Below are 21,601 nucleotides of genomic sequence, written 5' to 3' on the forward strand. Positions count from 1 at the left end.
ATTACAGCATAACAATAATCACATAGATCATAACAAATACCAAGAGGAATGAGGGCCCTGCTCGCAAGCTTACAATCTATGAGGAAAAAAGGGGAGACACGAAAGGTGGGTGGTAACTGTTGCCCTGATTGTATGGACCAGCCATAATGTTAACTGTGTAACAGTACGGACACAGAGGGCTAATGGATGCAAAAGCATGTGGAAACATGATGCGGGGAACCTGGTTATGGTAAAGAACTTTTGGCTATGCCACATAGGGATAGATTAGGTTAATGTGTTGAGGCGGTAGGCCAGTCTGAATAAATGAGTTTTCAGGGCACGTTTAAAATTGTGGGGATTGGGGACTAATCGTATTGACCTGGGAAGTTCATTCCAAAGAATTGGCGCAGCACGTGTATAATCTTGAAGACGGGAGTGGGAGGTTCTGATTATTGAGGATGCTAACCTCAGGTCATCAGCAGAACGGAGGGCGCGGGTAGGATGGTATACTGAAACAAGGGAGGAGATGTAGGGTGGTGCTGAGCCATGAAGAGCTTTGTGGGTGAGGGTAATAAGTTTGTACTGGATTCTGGAGTGGATGGGTAGCCAGTGTAATGACTGGCACAAAGTAGAGGCATCGGTGTAACGATTGGCGAGGAATATGATCCTGGCAGCAGCATTCAAGACAGATTGGAGGCGGGAGAGTTTGGTAAGAGGGAGACCGATTAGAAGGGATTTGCAATAGTCGAGATGAGAATGAATAAGAGAAACAGTAAGAGTTTTTGCAGAGTCAAAAGTAAGAAAAGGTCGAATTCTAGAAATGTTTTTGAGGTGCAGATAACAAGAGTGAGCCAGTGATCGGATGTGGGGGACAAAGGAAAGCTCGGAGTCAAGTATGACCCCAAGACAGCGGGCATGTTGCTGGGGAATAATAGTAGAACCACACACGGAAATGGCAATGTCGGGTGTAGGTACATTAGTAGAGGGAGGAAACACAAGGAGTTCAGTCTTTAACAGGTTCAGTTTCAGATATAGTGAGGACATGATGTTAGACACAGCGGTTAGACAATTGCCGGTGTTTTCTAGAAAGGCTGGCGTGATGTCAGGAGAAGAAGCGTATAATTGGGTGTCGTCAGCATAGAGATGGTACTGGAAACCAAATCTACTGATCGTATACTGCCCCATTGGTCAAACAAAGAGAAGAGGAGGGGGCCTAGGAATGATCCTTGAGGAACCCCAACAGTAAGGGGAAGAGGAGAGGAGGAGGAGCCAGCAAAAGATACAGTAAAGGAGCGGTCAGAGAGACAGGAGGAGAACGGTGTCCTTGAGGCCAATGGAATGGAGCATAGTGAGGAGGAGCTGATGATCCACAGTGTCGAATGCTGCAGAGAGATCCAAGAGAATTAGCATGGAGTAATGACCATTTGATTTAGCGGTTAGTAGATCATTAGAGACTTTAGTGAGGGCAGTTTCAGTAGAATGTAAAGAGCGGAAACCGGATTGGAGAGGGTCGAGAAGAGAGTTTTCTGAGAGATAGCGGAGTGGGCCAGGCGTTCCAGAAGTTTAGCGATGAAGGGAAGATTAGAGACAGGTCTATAGTTAGCGGCACAGTTTTGGTCGAGGGATGGTTTTTTAAGTAACATAGTAACATAGTAATTAAGGTTGAAGGAAGACTTTAAGTCCATCTAGTTCAACCCATATCCTATCCTAACTTGCCCTAACATGTTGATCCAGAGAAAGGCAAAAAAAACCCATGTGGCAAACAGTAAGCTTCACATTGGGGAAAAAAATTCCTTCCCGACTCCACATACGGCAATCAGACTAGCTCCCTGGATCAACGCAACACTAAGGAAACTAGTGTATATACCCTCTAATATTATACTTTTCAAGAAAGGCATCCAGTCCCCTCTTAAATTTTAGTAGGGAATCACTCATTACAACATCATATGGCAGAGAGTTCCATAGTCTCACTGCTCGTACAGTAAAGAATCCGCGTCTGTTATTATGCTTAAACCTTCTTTCCTCCAGACGTAGAGGATGCCCCCTTGTCCCCGTCACAGGTCTAAGAGTAAAAAGATCACTAGAAAGGTCTTGGTATTGTCCCCGCATATATTTATACATTGTAATAAGATCACCCCTAAGCCTTCGATTCTCCAAACTAAATAACCCCAAGTGTAATAACCTGTCTTGGTATTGCAGACCCCCCAGTTCCCTAATAACCTTGGTCGCTCTTCTCTGCACCCGCTCCAGTTCAGCTATGTCTTTCTTCTACACCGGAGACCAGAACTGTACACAGTATTCTAAGTGTGGTCGCACTAGTGACTTACAGTATATAGAGGTAAAATTATGTTCTCCTCATGAGCATCTATGCCTCTTTTAATGCATCCCATTATTTTATTTGCCTTTGCAGCAGCTGCCTGACACTGGCCACTAAATGTGAGTTTGTCGTCCACCCATACACCCAGGTCTTTTTCAGTGACAGTTTTGCCCAGTGTTTTACAATTAAGCACATAATTATACATCTTGTTCGTTCTACCCAAGTGCACGACCTTACATTTATCCCCATTAAAGCTCATTTGCCATTTATCAGCCCAAGCTTCTAGTTTACATAAATCCTCCTGTAATATAAAATTGTCCTCCTTTGTATTGATTACCCTGCAGAGTTTAGCGTCATCTGCAAATATTGAAATTCTACTCTCTATGCCCCTTACAAGGTCATTAATAAATATGTTAAAAAGAAGCGGGCCCAAAATTAACCCCTGTGGTACCCCACTGCTAACCGTGACCCAGTCCGAGTGTGCTCCATTAATAACCACCCTTTGTTTCCTATCCCTGAGCCAGCTCTTAACCCACCTACACATATTTTCCCCTATCCCCATTGTTCTCATTTTATGTATCAACCTTTTGTGTGGCACCGCATCAAAAGCTTTTGAAAAGTCCATGTACACCACGTCCACTGCATTCCCTTGGTCCAGTCCGGAACTTACCTCTTCATAAAAGCTTATCAGATTAGTCTGACAGGAACGGTCCCTTGTAAACCCATGTTGACATTGGGTCATGAGGTTATTCTTCTCCAGATACTCCAGTATAGTATCTCTTAGAAAACCCTCCAGGATTTTACCCACAGTTGAAGTTAAACTCACTGGCCTATAATTTCCAAGTTCTGTTTTTGTCCCCTTTTTGAATATTGGCACCACATTTGCTATATGCCAGTCCTGTGGTACAGACCCTGTTATTATGGAATCTTTAAAGATTAAAAATAATGGTCTATCTATGACTGTGCTTAATTCCTGCAGTACTCGGGGGTGTATCCCATCCGGGCCCGGGGATTTGTCAATTTTAGTGATTTTTAGACGCCGCCGTACTTCCTGCTGGGTTAAGCAGGTGACATTTAATGGACAATTTTTATCCCTGATCATGTTATCCGTCATGGGATTTTCTTGTGTAAACACTGTCGAAAAAAAGTCATTTAGCATATTGGCTTTTTCCTCATCCTCCTCCACCATTTCACCCAGACTTTTTTTACGGGGGCCAACATTATCATTTTTTAGCTTCTTACTATTTATGTAGTTAAAGAATATTTTGGGATTATTTTTACTTTCTCTGGCAATGAGTCTCTCTGTCTCAATCTTTTCTGTTTTGATTTGTTTTTTACAGAATTTATTTAATTTTCTGTATTTAGTTAATGCCTCATCACTACCTACTTGCTTTAATTCTTTAAATGCTTTATTTTTATCTCTTATTGCACCCCTTACAGCTCTATTTAGCCATAGTGGTCTTCTCCTATTTCTAGCATGTTTATTCCCATATGGTATATATTGTGCACAGGTCCTATTCAGAATGCTAATAAACGTCTCCCATTTTCTTTGTGTATTTTTATGTCTCAGGATATCGTCCCAGTTAATTGCACCAAGATCATCTCTCATCCGTTGGAAATTTGCTTTCCTGAAGTTTAGTGTCCTTGTAACCCCTCTACCGTACTACACATCTTATTAAAGGATACATGAAAACTTATTAATTTGTGATCACTATTACCCAAGTGACCCCCAACTCTTACATTTGATATGCTGTCTGGCCTGTTGGTTAATATTAGGTCTAGCAGTGCCCCCCCTCTTGTTGGGTCCTGAACCAGTTGTGAAAGGTAATTGTCTCTCATAGTTATCAGACACCTATTCCCTTTGCTGGAACTGCAGGTTTCGGTTCCCCAATGTATTTCAGGGTAGTTGAAGTCCCCCATAATAATGACTTCTCCTTGAGTCGCAGCTTCATCTATTTGCTTTATGAGGATATTCTCTGTTGCTTCCATTATTTTTGGAGACTTATAACAAACCCCTATCAGTAATTTATTATTTTTCCCCCTCCCCTTATCTCTACCCACAGGGACTCTACATTTTCATTAGATTCATATATATTATCACGCAGGATGGGTTTTAAGGATGATTTTACATATAAACACACGCCTCCCCCTCGTTTATTTGTTCGGTCATTTCTGAACAGACTATAGCCCTGTAAATTAACAGCCCAGTCATGGCTCTCGTCCAGCCATGTCTCAGATATCCCCACCATGTCATAATTATGTTCCAACAACATTCACTCCAATTCCTCCATCTTGTTGGCGAGGCTTCTGGCATTAGTATACATGCACTTTATGTATCTCTCTGTACCTCTATTCTTTCTTAAATTATTAACTGTTCTAACCCCACCCCCCATGCCACCCCCACCCCCAATGTCATTATTTGTGCCCAGGTCTCTATCTGCACTGTCTTCCCCTCCTATAAAAGGAATACCCTCCCCCCATCCCTAGTTTAAACACTCCTCCAACCTTCTAGCCATTTTCTCCCCAGCACAGCTGCACCCTCCCCATTGAGGTGCAACCCGTCCCTAGCGTAGAACCTGTAGCCAACTGAGAAGTTGGCCCAGTTCTGCAGGAACCCAAACCCCTCCTTCCTACACCAATTCCTGAGCCACTTATTAACCTCCCTAATCTCCCGTTGCCTCTCTGGCGTGGCACGTGGTACAGGAAGCATTTCCGAAAATACCACCTTGGAGGTCCTTGCTTTAAGCTTACAGCCTAATTCCCTGAAATCATCTTTAAGGACCTTCCACCCACCTCTAACTTTGTCATTTGTGCCAATGTGCACCATGACCGCTGGATCCTCACCAGCCCCTCCCAGTAATCTGTCAACCCGATCAGCGATGTGTCGGACTCGAGCGCCAGGTAGGCAGCACACCGTTCGACGATCCCTGTCTTTGTGACAGATTGCCCTATCTGTTCCCCTAATAATTGAGTCTCCCACTACCAGAACCTGTCTGGCCTGCCCTGCTCTCCTATTTCCCCCCTTACTGGAGCAGACACTCATCCGGCTTTCAGAGGACATGCCTTGCTGCAGCAGTGCTACTCCTGCATTAACACTCCCCTCATCTGCCAACTTAGCAAACTTATTGGGGTGTGCCAGATCAGGACTAGCCTCCCTGATGCTCTTCCCTCTACCCCGCCTTCTAACTGTCACCCAGCTAGCTGCTTCATTGTCCTGCAGCTCCAACCTAGCATCCCCCCCCCTCATCTATCCCATTGAGCGTCTGCTCAGTGAGCAGAAGACTCCTTTCCATATTGTCTATGGATCTCAGTGTTGCCAGCTGCACATTTAGATCCAGAATCTGGTCTTCCAAATGCACAACGTGCTCACATCTCGCACAGCAGTATGCACCCTCGACCGGCTGTTCAAGGATTTCATACATGCGGCAAGACGTGCACTGGATGGCATTGACAATAGTGGAGCATATCCTAATGGGAATTGCAAAAGACAATACGATAAGCAAAAATAAATAAAAAGTATTAATAAAATATAACAGCAATTCAGTAATACCTCCCTTGGAAACTCCCTGAATCCAAAGTCACTGAATCTCAAGTCACACACTTACCACAGTTCGCACTTACGCTCAGGTCACACTCAGCTTGTTCACACTCGCTCAGGCAGAAGATTTAAAAGATTTAGTGGATGTATGATGGCATGCTTAAATGAGGAGGGAAAGATACGAAAAGAGAGAGAGGTTAAATATTTTAGTTAGGTGAGGGGTGACAGCAGGGGAAAGGGGCTGGAGTAGATGTGACGGAAATGGGTCACTGGTGCAAGTGGTTGGGCGAGAAGATGCAAGGAGCCTGCTTACTTCTTCTTCTGTGACTGGTTCAAAATCAGAGAGTGAGCTAGATGCAGTGGGGGAGGGAGAACAGTGCATGGTATGAGGTGATTGGGAGATAATTTCCTGTCGGATCTGGTCAATTTTTTCTTTGAAGAAATTGGCCAGATCGTCAGCTCGAAGCTCCGTGGTTGGGGCCTGTACTCTTGGGTTGAGCAGAGAATGAAAAGTGTCAAAGAGACGTTTAGGGTTATTGGACAGTGAGGTGATGAGGGTGTTTAAATAGGTTTGTTTTGAGAGGTGAAGGGCAGTGTTGTATGTTCGAAGCATAAACTTATAATGGATGAAATCTTCGGGTAGGTTGGATTTTCTCCACAGACGTTCGGCGCACCTGGAGCACCGCTGCAGGAAACGTGTTTGCAGGGTGTGCCAGGGTTGTCGCCGTCTGTGTTGTGGTGTTTTATGTATAGGAGGTGCAAATTCATCCAGGGCACTTTGAAGTGTTTCATTGTAATGCTTCAATGCAGAATCAGGACATGAGAGGGAAGAGATAGGGGCCAATGAAGACTGCAAGTTCTTTATAAGTTTCTGGGTGTTAATGACCTGTATGTTTCTATAAATATGGACAGTGGGGGTGACCTGAGCAGCCTGTTAGTTCTTGATAGAGAATGAATGAAGGTTGTGGTCAGAGAGCGGGAGAGGGGAGTTTGCAAAATCATCCACTGCACAAAGCCGAGAGAAGACTAAGTCGAGGGAGTTTCCATCTTCATGCGTTGGAGAATTAGTAAGCTGCGAAAGGCCAAATGAGGAGGTTAGAGATAAAAGGTGAGTAGCAGATGGGGAGAGGGGAAGAGCAATGGGGATGTTGAAATCGCCCATGATGAGGGTAGGGATGTCACAGGAGAGAAAATGTGGAAGCCAAGTGGCAAAATGATCCAGGAACTGATGGGAGGGGCCGGGAGGATGATATACCACCGTCACTTGCATGGAGAAGGGGTGTAGAGTCTGACGGCATGGACCTCAAAAGAAGGAAAGACAAGTGAGGGTACTTGAGGGATAACCTGAAAAGGTACATTTTGATGATAGGAGCAGACCAACGCCTCCACCTGCTCTATTGTCTGATCTTGGTGTATGAGAGAAGTGTAGTCCACCATATGAAAGAGCAGCAGCAGCGGTAGTGTCTGACTGCTGGATCCAGGTTTCAGTAAGAGCCAGAAGGTTAAGAGAATTAGAAAGGAAAAAGTCATGAATGAAGGAGAGAGTTTTCTTCCAAAAGCAGTGCCACACCTGTCCACAGGTTATATATGGTACTGCAGCGCAGACTCATTTAATGAAATGAAGCTCAGTTGAAATACAAGACTCGATCCTATGGACAAGTGTGGCGCTATTTCTAGGGAAAATAGCCATATTTTATTTAGTTTTATGCACTTAAAAAGAATTGCAAGATGGCTGAATAAAAAAGTAATTAAAAAAAAAAAGGAAATCTTTGGGGACATTTAATGACTCCCAGGCAAAACCCTAACGGCTTCCACACACATCAGATGTAAGTTGGAAGGTCACGCTGATTAATCTGATGTGTATGGAGGCCTCTCAACTCTCCCCAAACAGATGAACGTGGGAGAGAGAAGGATCGGGCTGTTGGAAATTAAACACCTTTTTTTTTTTTCCCCCCTCTTTCATGGAAGACAAGACACTACCATGAGTTTAGGAGTGGTTTCTCCTCTCTCCCCATTGGAAACACACAAGTGTTTGTTTTTAAAGAGCACTCATGTGCATGTGGGAGTTGAGAGGAACAGCGGTCTGATGACAATTTTTTAATGTGTATGGCCATCTTTACGCACTCCGGAAATTACATGCAGACAGAACCTCATAGACTGGTCAATCAACATGGCCATCAACCACTAAATTTTGGCCTGGTGCCACAGATTCACTTTGCATGATCCTGAGATACTTGAGGATCCCTGTCCTAGAATATACCTGAGCAAAATTTGGCATTTCGACTGTTGTGAAATACAACGTCCATCATTCCCCGATAGTATCTCTCTAATGACTGTCGGGCATATTGAAAGTTGCGGTTTTCACAACAGTTGGCGTTCTACAGATGCTGATCTAGAAGCTTCCATGAATGGATACCATGTAAGAAAAGCCTAGAACTAAAGCAGGGTTCACTTTCGCGTTAGGAATTCCATTCCTTGTATTCCGTCACAAGAGCAAAACGGAATTTCAAGCTGTGACATCCATCATGACAACCAGCAACGTTGACCGACAACGTATAACAATCGGGTTCCATCATTAGAATAAATAGTGCCGCCTGCTATAAATATAAAGGAATCTACAACGGAGACTAAAGACACAGATCTGAACAGAGACTGAAGCCAGCCATGCATTAGATAGCTGTCAGTCAAATGATCATTCGGCTGATGACCATCTCTCCCAACTCTTCCATACACAGGAACGCTCAGTTTAGCCCATGTGCTCGTCGAGATGCCTGATGCATTACTCCTCTGACAGCAGGTTATCTCCACAGAGAATAAAAAGAATGGACACAGATTCGACATGCTGGATCCTTCTCTCCTTCTACATCATCTGTCGGGTGAAAGTCAGAGCCTACCATATACATAAGATGGTCAACTGATCCTTCTGAACTTGTCATGTTGTGCCGACTTACCAAATGTGTAGGGGGCCTTTGATAAAGCCTCTGACAGGAGAAACAAAAGGACAACTGGTTTTTAAAACGATGCCTCAATGGTGACATGTTTTCTAGTAACATTAGTTCCTTTTCAGGTTATTTTTAATTGGAAATGAATGGACATCCATCCGATTAATACTTTAAGTCTTTGGACAGGATAGGTGATACCTCAATGATCGATCGGTGTCTCACCTCTGGTACCTAGACCTATTGTCAGATGAATTTTATCACTCCTCAAAAGGAAATTTTATTCCTGCTATGAAATGGCATGGAAGGTCAGACGCCCAACCGCTCCTCCATTCTTTATGGGGCTCCTGAAAAAGCCTAGTGCAGCACTGAGCAGCCCCATAGGGAACGATGGATGCACGCTTCTGCAGTCTATGGATTGGCGCAGATCTCAGTGGGTGGCCGGACACCCACTGATAAGTTATCACCTATGCTGTGGATCACATTTTCTTGCGACACCTCCTTTAACAACAGAAGAAGCCCAGATCTGGACACAGTGATCAGCTTTAGCTGGGGCCCAACTTGGAGTTTATTTTTTATTTTTTTGTCGGTATTTAAAATACTTTAGACATTATATGCAATATTACAATCCTACAAATGGATATGACGGAGGCATGAAGCTTCAACTTTCCAAGGGTTAAAATCCAGGGTATTAAAGGAAATGATCTCACTGTGGCTTTGTAGGCCGGTTTCAGGTTTCTTCTGCAAACCCCGACTGTCAACAGTCAATCAATGGCTGAAGAGATGCATAAATCCATTGTGAGCCAGCCCCGAGACCAGCATCCTCATCATCCTGAGCAGCCATCTTTATGGAGGGAATCCTCGTTAATGGCCATAAAATGCACAGCTCGGGTCACCTGGGGATTGGGGCATTAAGTGCATGGCTTTTACATCTCTCCACGAGGAGACAAGAGCAGAGAGGGCGAATCTGGGCAGCGGAGATCAATAAAACTATTACAATGAGGCAAGTAGAGCGATATTGTGCGGCCTCGGAGCAGCAGACCGGACAGGATGAGGTATATATTTATTTCATCTCCTTATTTACCCGGAATCAGAAAATGCTACTTAAAAGTTAACAGCGGTCGGATCAATACGATGTCAGCGTCTTCATCCATTATTCAAGTGGACTTCTTCCGATTTCTGCAGACGCACTAATATTCGTAGCAGGAATTCACCCACTTATGGCTCGCACTTATTGAATTGATCTCTTTGGATCCTCTATATTACCTGCAGAAAATGTCACGCAATTACCCCACATATCCGTCAGCCCCTACCAACAACCTATAAAGTGGCATTTATAATTCCGGTGCCTTTTCCACCCCCAGTATAGCAAGACCCACATTACAATGCTACCGCAAAGAACAAAAAAGTCTAAGAAGCAGTACTTGGTAATAGTACTTGGGCAGTACGCAAGCGCGGGATGAGGCCGTTGCGTCAGGCTAGTTGCAGAATACAATCACAATGGGTGGGTGTGAATACTTTTGTACAGGACCATGACTGGCAGTGACGGAATAGGTACAATGTCCCACCCCTATGACTGAAAACGAAATCTACTAAATATATTACACACAATTTATATTATACTGGGAGCGTTTCTATGAGAAAACCCATGTTACACATTGTATCACGAACACACTAGGGGCAGATTAAAGCACAAAAAGGACCCGACAGGTTCCTATGGGCAGATTAAAGCTCAAAAAGGACCTGACAGGTTCCCTTTTAAATGTAGGATGTTTGCTTTTTTCAGTCCAGTTATAAGCAGATACCTTGTATGTGAATTTCTTGCCCGTCATCAGTACAGATTAGGTTTCTGGTTGATGCGTGGAAGGGTTACCCGAGTTCTCAAAGAGGAGATTTTAGACTACACAGAGTAGATTCTCCTCCGGGAGGAAGAAAACTGTCTCAAGGGAAGCCTACAGGTGACATCTGCAGGAAACACCATCTCATCCAGACACATATAGTATACTACTCTGTGCCGATAAGGCCCCCCATACACTTCAGAATAACATTGGCCAAACCAGTCATTACCGTCAAGTTTGGATGAGAGTAATGTATATGGACCTTCCCAACTCTTGACTCTTCCCCAACTGATGATGTTGGGTAGATAAGGATCCAGCTTGTCTGATTTTAGATTGCAGATCCTTCTGTTCTGTAAGACATAATAAGCCTCCACCAGGGGATGTCTGACAATGGCTCGCTCAGAGAACACAGAACTCCATGCATTCGGCAGAATCACGAGAGTCAAGTGAAATCGCTGCTGGCTGAATGATCAGCCGAACCATTAGATAGATGCCGGTTTTACTAAGTGTGTAGGGGGCTAAACCAAAAAGCCGTTATCTACAGATGGGTACCTAGATTGGCCAATATTCTTAAAGTCAGCTTGACATTAAGTACAAACCACAGTTTACAAACCAGCCATGGGTCTCCTGACTCAAAATCAATTGTCTCACATCTGCCTATGGAACTGTTGAGTCTGGAGGCCCAAAAATCATGATCTTTCCAAAAACCATGAAATTCAGACAAGTGAAGCCGGCCTAAATCAATTGGTCATGGTTAATAGTTATTTTATGACCCTGACTTTGACTTACAGGATAGCGGTCTACAGGAGGTGCCTGAAAGACGTTTCCGCCTCCTAAAGAAGAGCAATTTGCCACATTTTTGGTGTGGAATATTCACAAGTGAACATATCCGTTATGTCATAAATCATAAGTTAATATCAAAATGGGTATCACAGTGTGTGATTAAAAGTGTAGACTATGGCGCAGTTCTTGTAAGATTACAAAAAAAAAAAAAAAGGTTAGATCAATATTTCTTCCCACAGGGGAGAATTAGGATAGTGGTCACGGCTGGTAAATTTATTCTGCCCCATGCCCATCAAGCGTTTGAGAGATAGTCAGAAATCAGTAGAAAAAAAAAAAAAAAAAAATCTCCAAGCCTTGTTTCACATGTCCAACTTTCACAGTAGAAGTTTAGACTGCGATAATCAAGGTGGCCGTGAGTCATCTGACCTGAACTGTTGCGTTTCGTTCTGGAGACCTGCAGCTGGTCCGGAACGGTCCATACTTTAGTCATGAATGTATGAAGCTGGCCTTATATTTTAAGGACAGTTTCCCTTCTCCTATATTTTCACTTCATGGGGGTTGAAGAATGGCAACCACGTTCCAAAAGTTGATATAAATTTAAAGCGATTGTCACCTCCATTCCCAAATTTCTCTTGGCTGATTATACAAAGTGCATTACTCAACATAGGGCACGAATGAGCTCATGAAAAGACTCAACCCAAGATAAAAAAAAGATTACATCTGTCTTTAATCTAGGTATATAATTGGAGTAACATGCAAAAAAACACTTGCCAGGGTGTATGACCTGTGACATGACACTGTCTTCTACAACCTCACCTTTGTTGCACAGTTTGTCTGTTCCTCACCCAGTTTTAAGCCACCTACACGCCGGTTTCAGTTAATGAGCATTTCAACCTACATATGAAAACGATGATCATTTTCACCTGTTTAGTTATTCAGACGCCTGACTATAAGGCTGAGTGCACACGTAAACAGATTTTTCCTGAGCAAAACCTGACTCCTTCCCAGGAAATCCGGATTTTTATTTTTCGCGTTTTTTGCCCTTTTTTTTCCCGGAGCATCAACCTTCTCATTGAAATGCGGATTTTTCCGCAAAATTAAATACCATGCTGCGTTTTTTCCGCGATGCTTTTTTTTGTGCAAAAAAAACTGCGGAATGCATTCTAAGAATGGGATGCTTAATGTATGCCACTTTTAAGCGTTTTTGAAGGGAAAAAACGCTTAAAGACGCTAACGTGTGAACACAGCCTAATTCTACAAAATCACTCATTTTGGGCACGTCTACCTAAAAACTGTTACAGCTTCGAAGGTGAAAGGCGGTCATCAAGTAAATGATAAAAATTCAACTATTTTGGAAAGTATTCTTACTTTGCAGTATTTTTTTTCCATACCTGCCCAACACTTTTGAACAGTTCTGATTAGTTTAAAACATAAAATTCCTACTCATTCCATAGTGTTCTGAATGGAATTTTCAAGGGCTCTCAGACTGATTGTCCTGCGTCAGAAGATAACGCCTCATTGGCGACCAATCGCCTCCCTCGTCTCTGCTTCTGGACGTTACTCTATCAGAATGTACAATACGGGCCGGATAATAGGCAAGAAATTCAGATAGCCGGTTTATATATAGCAAGTTGGATCTAAAGTTAGAAATGTTCTCAGGAATATGTTTAAGTGCTTGTGCGCCTCTGGGACTCTGAAAAGGAGTAGCGAGGCCCCACAGCAAATGAGCTAATGTTTTTTCACCTCCCGCACGCTACATCACCGCCGTAATTTAGCCCGGAACACATTACCAGTTGCAATACAACAGGGCAGACTCACGATACTGCGGGAAATTTGTGTGACGTGGGATCTGGAGTGGCGCAGAATGACAGGGTTAATCTCCCAACTCCTGCAGCGGCCCCTACCGATAAGCGTTACGCCGAGTATAAAGCACAAAATGACCGTAGCTTGAACCTGCCTAACTTCTTTTTCCCCCTCAAGCTAAATTAGTATTTGACAGTTTATTAAAGTTTTCCACAGTTTTAATAATTGCTTATCATTTTGAATTTAAAGTGATCCTATGAAATTATACAAACGTTGCATCAAGGTAAAAAGCAATTTTATTTTTACTTAAAATGCATCTATCCATGGTTTCATTAAAAACGTTGCACTTTTTGCCTTCCGTATCCTCTGTGTTGGACTGTCTATTGCTGGCTGCAGAAGAATGAGTTAACTGAGAATCCTTCAGTGAGCTCTCTTCGGCGTTGCAACTATTTTTTTTTCTGAGCTCCTCTCAGCTGATTTATGACTACAAGCCACATCCAAGTTGAAAGTGCAGGGCAATAAAATGCTAATAGGTGCAAAATGATTAATGAAACCCATTTGCAAGTTGTTTTTTTTTAAACCCTAATTTCATATACTTAAGGAAAGAAAAAAGTGTGACTAGTGATGGATCCATATAACCGCTCTCTGTAAGATGAGGGATGGAAGTCTTCCATTCTCGCTATCAGGGTTGTATAGGGGCATTTTAATAAGAGTAAACCCCCCTTTAAAAGGTTTCCAATGTCTAGACCATATTAACGGGACAGTCATGCAAAGGGACTGAATAATATAGACGCACAAAAGCTACAAAAGTGCTGTCAACACCAGTAAACGCACCCCAAATTAAAAAAAAAAAAAAAAAAAAAAACAAACAGCTCTAATTGGAAGAGTTCTTGTAGGATCCCAGATTTACATCAGTAATGAAACAATGTACAAAAGTGTGAGAAGTTTTATAAAATGGATTTAGAGTTTATTTTAAGAACTAGAAATGCTGAATCTTTACAAATACACCTGCCGAGATGGTCTGGACCTCAACTTTTCTTAGAAATTATGTGAATAAAAAAAAATATTCTGGAACCAAAGTTATTACACATGAAAATGAAAATGTGTCCAGAGTCTTTTGGCTTTTGTGTGTCTGTTTTCAACAGACTTTACAGGGATTATTTTTACATTATGATAGACGTAACATGCGCAACAGAAGGATTTTTGCAGGTGTACGATGGTACAGACACCTGTGGACAGCCTTTACTTTGTGTGCTTTGACAGCGTTTATGCACCCTTTAGGTGCATGTGCACATTATATCGGCTACATTTCAGGATAAGGTCAGTCATTTCCAGTCCCAACGACCTGAACTAACAGCGGCATATAGAAGGCTCTTAGTTCAGACGAGTGGACGAGCTCTTGGGTCAGGAGTTGGTGCCGTAACCCGGGCTGTAAGATATGGTCACGTGGAATTCGCCAAGTATTATTCTTCAGAAAGTGGTGTTTTTCGTAGTTACTAGACATCGGTCTAAGCATGTCGATTCATTTAAATAATTCACCAACCTATAAATTTCTGATTTCAGTCCGGTTAGCAGAATGCAAGGCTCAGAGAAAATCTGCTCAAGGCCATCTTCAGACAGCCACGATTCACACGCGGGTCCGGCTTTTTTTTAGGGTTAGAATGAGTACACACTGTAGTCTATGTGGTTGTTCACATCTGGGTTCTTTTGTGGACAAAAGAAGAAACGTGTCTGTTTTTGAGCTGAGGCACTTCTCAGACTCATCCATTCAAAACAATGAGTTGGTGATGGGGGAAAATAAGTACAGCATTGAGGCTATGTGCGCACGTGCGGAATTTCCACGGCAATTCCGCAACTCCCTGCCGCGGGAAATACGCATGCGAAATTCCCGCAAAAAACTAGCGTTTTTAGCTTGCAGAATGCTAGCGTTTTCCAAGGTTGGTCACACTTGTCAAACATAGTACTTGACAAGTGTGACCGACTTTTTACTACTACAGCATCAGTAGTAAAAAGATATAAATGTTAAAAATAATTAAAAAATAAATAAATACTAATATTCTCACCTTCCAGCATTCCCAATCTTCGCAAAGCTCTCGGCAAATCCTTTTCCCAGCAATGCCTTGCGACAATGACCCCAGATGACGTAGCATCTTGCGAGACCGCTACGTCATCACAGGTCATTGTCGCAAGGCATCTCTGGGAACAGGATTTGCCGAGAGCATCGCTGAGGCCTGGGGACGCCAGAAGGTGAGAATATCACGATTTTTTTTTTTTTTTTTTTATTAAACTGGGATATGGTACCCAGGGCCTGGAGGACAGTCTCCTCTCCTCCAAACCCTGGGTACCCTCCACATATTTTCCACTTTCTTTGCGCGCGGTGGGCATAGCCACATGCGGAAAGTAAGTGGAACAATGCATTCCTATGTGTGCGGAATCGCCACGATTCCACCGCGGAAAAATACGCAGCATTAGCACAGCATGAGCGGAATGCCATTGAATTCAATGGGTTGCTTATTTTATGCGCTTTCGCGGCAAAAACGCATAAAATCAGCGTCAATTCCGCTCGTGTGCACATAGCCTTAATACACCGCCGATTTGCAAGTTATCCCACCTACAAAGAATGGAGAGGTCTATAATTTTTTATCGTAGGTACAGTTCAACTGTGAGAGACAGAATCTAAAACTGAAAAACAGAAAATCACATATGATTTTTAAATAATTACATTGCATGAAGTATTTGATCACCTACCAACCAGCAAGAACTCTGGCTCTCACAGACCTGCTAGTTCTTCTTTAAGAAGTCCTCCTACTCTGCACTCATTACCTGTAGTAACTGCTCCTGTTTGAACTCGTTATCTGTATACGACACCTGTCCACACACTCAATCACACACCAACCTCCCCACCATGGCCAAGACCAAAGAGCTGTCTAAGGACACCAGGGACAAAATTGTAGACCTGCCCAAGGCTGGGATGGGCTACAGGACAAAAGGAAAGCAGCTTGTTGAGAAGGCAACAACTGTTGGCACAATTATTAGAGAATGGAAGAAACACGATGACTGAGTAGGCCAAAATTCCTGCAAACTTGGTCAAGAACTACAGGAAATGTCTGACCTCTGTAATTGCAAACAAAGGCTTCTGTACCAAATATTAAGTTCTGTTTATTGTATCAAATACTTATTCTCCCCACTGTATAAACCATGAAATTTTTATTTTACTTTCCAAGAAGCTGATGCTACACTAATAACAAAAACAGATGAAAATCTGATCCAGAAGACTGAAAAAATAGAGGTCCATTTTTTCCTCATACGGGGAAAAAAAAAAAAAAAAGCTTGAGTGTCTGAATGAGGCCTAAGGCTTTGACTTTAGGGGTTGTCTATTTTCAGACCATTTTTTTTTTTGTAAAATACATGTATTTTGATCTATAAAAAAAAATGATTATTGCAATTCAATTGCATTGAAAATTTTGTATCACTTGTCTCCTGTAGACTTTATGCAAGTCCAGGTTCACACATGCTTATAAATCGGACGATTGCCATTTGATTTTTTATTGGCGAGCGCTCAGACCAGTGTTATTCCACATAGCAGGGCTGATGACAGAATCTGTATGGGAAAATTGCAGCGTGTCATGAAATTAACTCTGAAATCAGGAGACACCCATTCAAGCCAATGAGTCCGTGAAAACCTTCAGACTGCACTCTGATGACATCTGAGTGGTGTCCAATTTACGTGGACTCACGTAATGGAGAAATTTTGTTTTCCATCTTGTCCTCATAGTGAGCTGGGGTTCTCTCATCCAAGAGAATGGGACCACACTATGGTAAAAGCGAGCAAACGCCGAGCAGAGCGTCGTTAGCATAACCGACCAGATTATCTCGGATGTGAGACTGTACGGTAATCTGACCCCAGCCTTACACTGCTTATTGCTCACTGCGGATTGAGGTAACTGAGACTATGTCAGTAAACTCATTCTGTAGAGTTACTAACTCTTGTGTGTCTTTTTAGGAGCTCCACAGCTGAAAACATAAAAGAGCCTGTAAAAATCCAAACAGTTATTTAAAAGAAAAAAAAAAAAAAAAAGGCACCCAATAGCAAAAATAATCTTTAGGCCAAAATACATGTATTTAAGAGAAAAAAAAAAAAAAAAAAAAAAAAAAAAAAGAGTCCTCAGACATAGGATAACCCCTCTGAACATATTCAGGTCTCCTGCTCAATGAAAACCAAAAGTGTCTATTTGGTACCGGGCAGGCTGGCATATATTGTTAAGAGCAGTGAGCACCGCAGCTTTAGAGCACATTCATGCATCTATTTAGGTTTTTTATGGACGAAAAAAAATACAGAAAAATTTTTTTTTGCCTTGTGGCATCTGTTTTCCATCTGTACCAATTTTATTCCAGAAAGCAAAAGTGGATTTTTTTTTTTTCTTATGGCACCTAGCAAAGGATCATTGAAAAAAAAAAAAAACAAAAAAAAAAAAAAAACACTACTGATGGAGGTAGGTTTCTAATTTTTTTTTTTTTAATCAATTTTTAATGGATCCTCATAGACTCGAATAATGGATTCTCATGAGCATGAAGAGTAGGGAAAATAAAAATTTTTTTAAAAAAACCCACTACCGCGCACACACTCTCGAGAATGGGGCACGGAACAGAAGGGGCACGCGGATCAGAAGGGGCACGCGGATCAGAAGGGGCACGCGGATCAGAAGGGGCACGCGGATCAATGAAAAAAAAAAAGCATCTCCTATTCATTGCAACGTCAGAAAACAGACCGTGCACGGATCACACATAAACAGCGCCCGGGATTTAGACAGACCCATAGACGGGGTCATTTTGGCTGGGATTAAAAACGGACGCGCCTCTATGATTTCTTCGTAGACAAACAATCCGCGAGAAAAAAAAATGAAAATCATGTAAACCGCTCCATAGATTATAAAGGGTGCGTGTTCTACCCATGGAAACTTGGGGTCTGAATAAGGCCCTATTCAGAGGTATATAGTGGGAACGTACACCTTGCAGATGGTTTGCTTCTTCTTGCTCAGATCCCAACTTACATTGCCTCACTCGCTTCTTTTGGGGCAAAACCATTGAGTGTTTTCATCATAAGTCAATGAGAAGATTAAAAAAAACAAAAACAAAAATAAAAAAAAACACACAACAGAAATACAAACTATGTTTCTCTAAGGGTGCGACAGCCTTGTGGTGTCATACATCCCACAAAGTCTTTATCGACATGGGTGGAAACTAAAAGTACCAGCAGGCTTCAAAGATAACCAGCCACTTGTAGAAAAACAAGTCTCAAGAGAAAGTAGTAAAGATTCAAGTAAAAAAAAAACCATTGTCATTGAAGTCAGAACTGCCATGTGGTATGATTTATGGGAAAGCCAACATGAAAGAATAAAATAAATACAGTTTAATAACATAGAATGCCGATCGTTGACTGCATTGTGCAATTTAATGCTGAGGAGTAGAGGCATTTTGGGCAAATATTGAAGAACGCACATTAAGGTATACATTTATCCGGAGAAACTTTGAATTATGGGCCAAATTTATGCCAAAAGGGCACCCGAGTGATCACTGGCACAACACAACCTAGTCTCTTCTCAGAAGGAATAACGCTGCACAAGGTGCACGGCGGAACAGTACTCCGTCCCAGTAATGTTAGACATTTCACCAAGATCCATAACTGAGAAAAGCCTGTGTATACACCAAGCAAAGAGGTCAAATACAGAAAAGCGGCACGCCGGGAAGAGGCGGATTTAGTGGCGTAGAAGTAGGATGGACGGCTGTCAGCAGCGGTCTCCTGAACGCTATACGGCTGGAAGAAGAAGTCGCAATTGTATTTTCTTCCTTCCTGTGTAAGGATGGGATGTAAAGAAATCCCAACTGTACATAGCGGGGCAGGGTCCGCACTTTGGGATTGGGGGCATCTGCAACAAACTCTTCCAAAAACATAACTAAAGATGGAAACGATGTTGCAAGCGAAGTCACCACTTAGAACATTGTCGCTTTTGCCTACAAAGTCGCGGGCAACTCAGCAGGTTGGCATTTAGGGTTCTGAGTTGCCCGCGACCTTGTAGGCACATAAGTGGGGACTTCGCTTGCAACATCGTTTCCATCTTTATGTTTTTGGAAAAGTTTGCTGCAGATGCCAAATTGCAACATACAATTCTCTCTGCCAAAGTGGACTTATTTTTATTTATTTCTTTGGGGGGGGGGGGGTGCAACTCTTGTGTGTGCCCTTTCTGCAAAAGCCGCTGGCAAATTGGACATCTGTACAACATTTCTTCCAAAATTAAATAAAAAGTTGAATTGAGCTAAACTGATAGCATAAGATCTGATACACAATTCATCCAACGTTACATCCCATGCGGTTTACAATTCCACGCAGGCTGTGAAAAATATTCCTCTTTTTTTTTTTCTTCCTCCAAAACCCTCCATGTGATTTCAGCAGCATCAATTTGACATCTCAAGGCAAAAGGCTTCCAAGAAGCGACGCTGCACCATCAACCTGGGACTGACGCAGCCTGTCGTATGTAACGAGAGAAAAAAAGAAAAAAAAGACATGCCATGCTTAGGAAAAAAAAAAAAAAAAAACAAGAGGAGGTTCTGCAGCAGCAATGGCCACAGGTTGATGGGCTGCAACACATAGGCTCAGCTGCAGCAGAGGAGATTATTGATGAGCTGGCCTGTGCATGGAGACACCACCATTATTCCCCCTGCATTATCCCCCCACCTCAGGATTCATGCCATGCATAACCCAGGGAGCAATGCTGGGATGAGGGGATAAGCCCCTGGGCACACACCATGCATGCAGATGGAGCAGCAGCAGCCTGTGCTCAGGGCTCCCACCCACTCTGCCTCCTCTTACCTTCTCTGGCTTTCAGCAACACAGTGTTGGCCACAATGTTTTCAATCTCCATGATCAGGAATGAGAGCACTGCAGATCACACATGTCTGTCCCTAGTGAGCTCCCTGGCCAAGCAGCTGTCCTCTTGTGGCATAGATCCTGGGCAGCCTCATCTCCAGCACATTGTGTGCAGGCTCCTAGCATTGGGTGGACATGGAGTGCTGTGTGCTCCAGCTCTGCTCCTCTCCTCTCTGCTCTGCTGGGCTCCTTCCTTCCTGTTTTGCTCTCAGTGCTGCCTATAGTGAGGAGGGGACATGGCTACAAACCACTCCCAGAAGCAGCCTTCAGTGTGCTCCAGCCTGCTGGCTGTGCAGTCACCTAGCACAGATTTGTCAATGACGCAAAAAAAAGAATATGTCTTATTTGCTGTAAAATGGACAAGGTGGAATGCAAGGGTTAATCAAACGAGTGCCGGTTAAGACCCCCACCGCCGCCATTCACCGCACCGTCTCATGCGTGGTCGTCGATTCGACACACGGGCGTCTACGTCGTCGCCTTAGCGCGGGGTGCGATTGTGAAAATCAGTCTGCAACCCTGAGTACGGGTAGAATAATAATAATGATTCTAATTCTATAGCGCCAACATATTCCGCAGCGCTTTACAATTAGGCTGTGTTCACACACAGCGGTTTTTTTAGCGTTTTTTACCGCGGTTTTCACTATAAAACCGCTAAAAATAAGCTTCCCAGTCATTTCTATGCATTTTGCACTTTTTGTGCACATTGATGCGTCTTTTACCGCGAAAAAACCGCCTCGCGGTAAAAAACGCAGCATGCTCATTAATTTTGCGGATTTTTCAGCGGTTTTGGCTTCTTCCATGCGGTTTGAAACCGCATCAAAAAAACGCGCAAAAACCTCCGCGGAAAAATAGGTGCGGTTTCTGGGAAGGGATTCAGGTTTTTGAGCAGAAATTTTCTGCAACGTGTGCACTTAGCCTTACTCGGGGACTTGTACAGACAATAAAGACATCACAGAGTAACACATAGCAAAAAAAATGCAGCAGGGTTTCCCGAAATCCCTGCGCATTACGTAATAAGAACAGGATACAAATGTAAGAGCCCCGATACTCCGGGACGGACCAAACCCTGGTGACTAACGAATGTGTGTGGAGGGGTCCGACTCTCCCCCCGATAAGCTGCCGCCAGAGATGCCTGGCAGCGGTCAATTTTCCATTCCCCATTGAAAAAATGTCAACTGCACTGAGTGTGCATGTGTATAGGAGAAATGGCTGTGTAGCGCTCACCCAACTGAGCATGCATGTGTATGGAAGAGATGGCTGTGTAGCGTTCACCCAACTGAGTGTGCATGTGTATAGGAGAGATGGCTGTAGTGTTCACCCAACTGAGCGTGCATGTGTATAGGAGAGATGGCTGTAGTGTTCACCCAACTGAGCGTGCATGTGTATGGGAGAGATGGCTGTAGTGTTTACCCAACTGAGCGTGCATGTGCATAGGAGAGATGGCTGTAGTGTTTACCCAACTGAGCGTGCATGTGTATA

The 21,601-nt window shown here is 43.1% G+C and overlaps 1 protein-coding gene across 1 annotated transcript in view; it reads right to left on the minus strand.

Annotated features, from left to right (window-relative positions):
• Window positions 1-20,396, minus strand: part of GRK4 (G protein-coupled receptor kinase 4) — a 274,905-nt gene extending 254,509 nt beyond the window's left edge. Inside the window, exon 1 of the mRNA XM_073574570.1 lies at window positions 20,066-20,396. Coding sequence (XP_073430671.1) covers window positions 20,066-20,117 — 52 coding nt within the window. The 5' untranslated portion in view covers window positions 20,118-20,396. The remainder of the gene's footprint in view (window positions 1-20,065) is intronic.
• Window positions 20,397-21,601: the final 1,205 nt, after the last annotated feature.

This window comes from Dendrobates tinctorius, unplaced genomic scaffold, assembly GCF_039654945.1.
Source record: "Dendrobates tinctorius isolate UK_male_01 unplaced genomic scaffold, ASM3965494v1 ptg000039l, whole genome shotgun sequence".
NCBI lineage: Eukaryota > Metazoa > Chordata > Amphibia > Anura > Dendrobatidae > Dendrobates > Dendrobates tinctorius.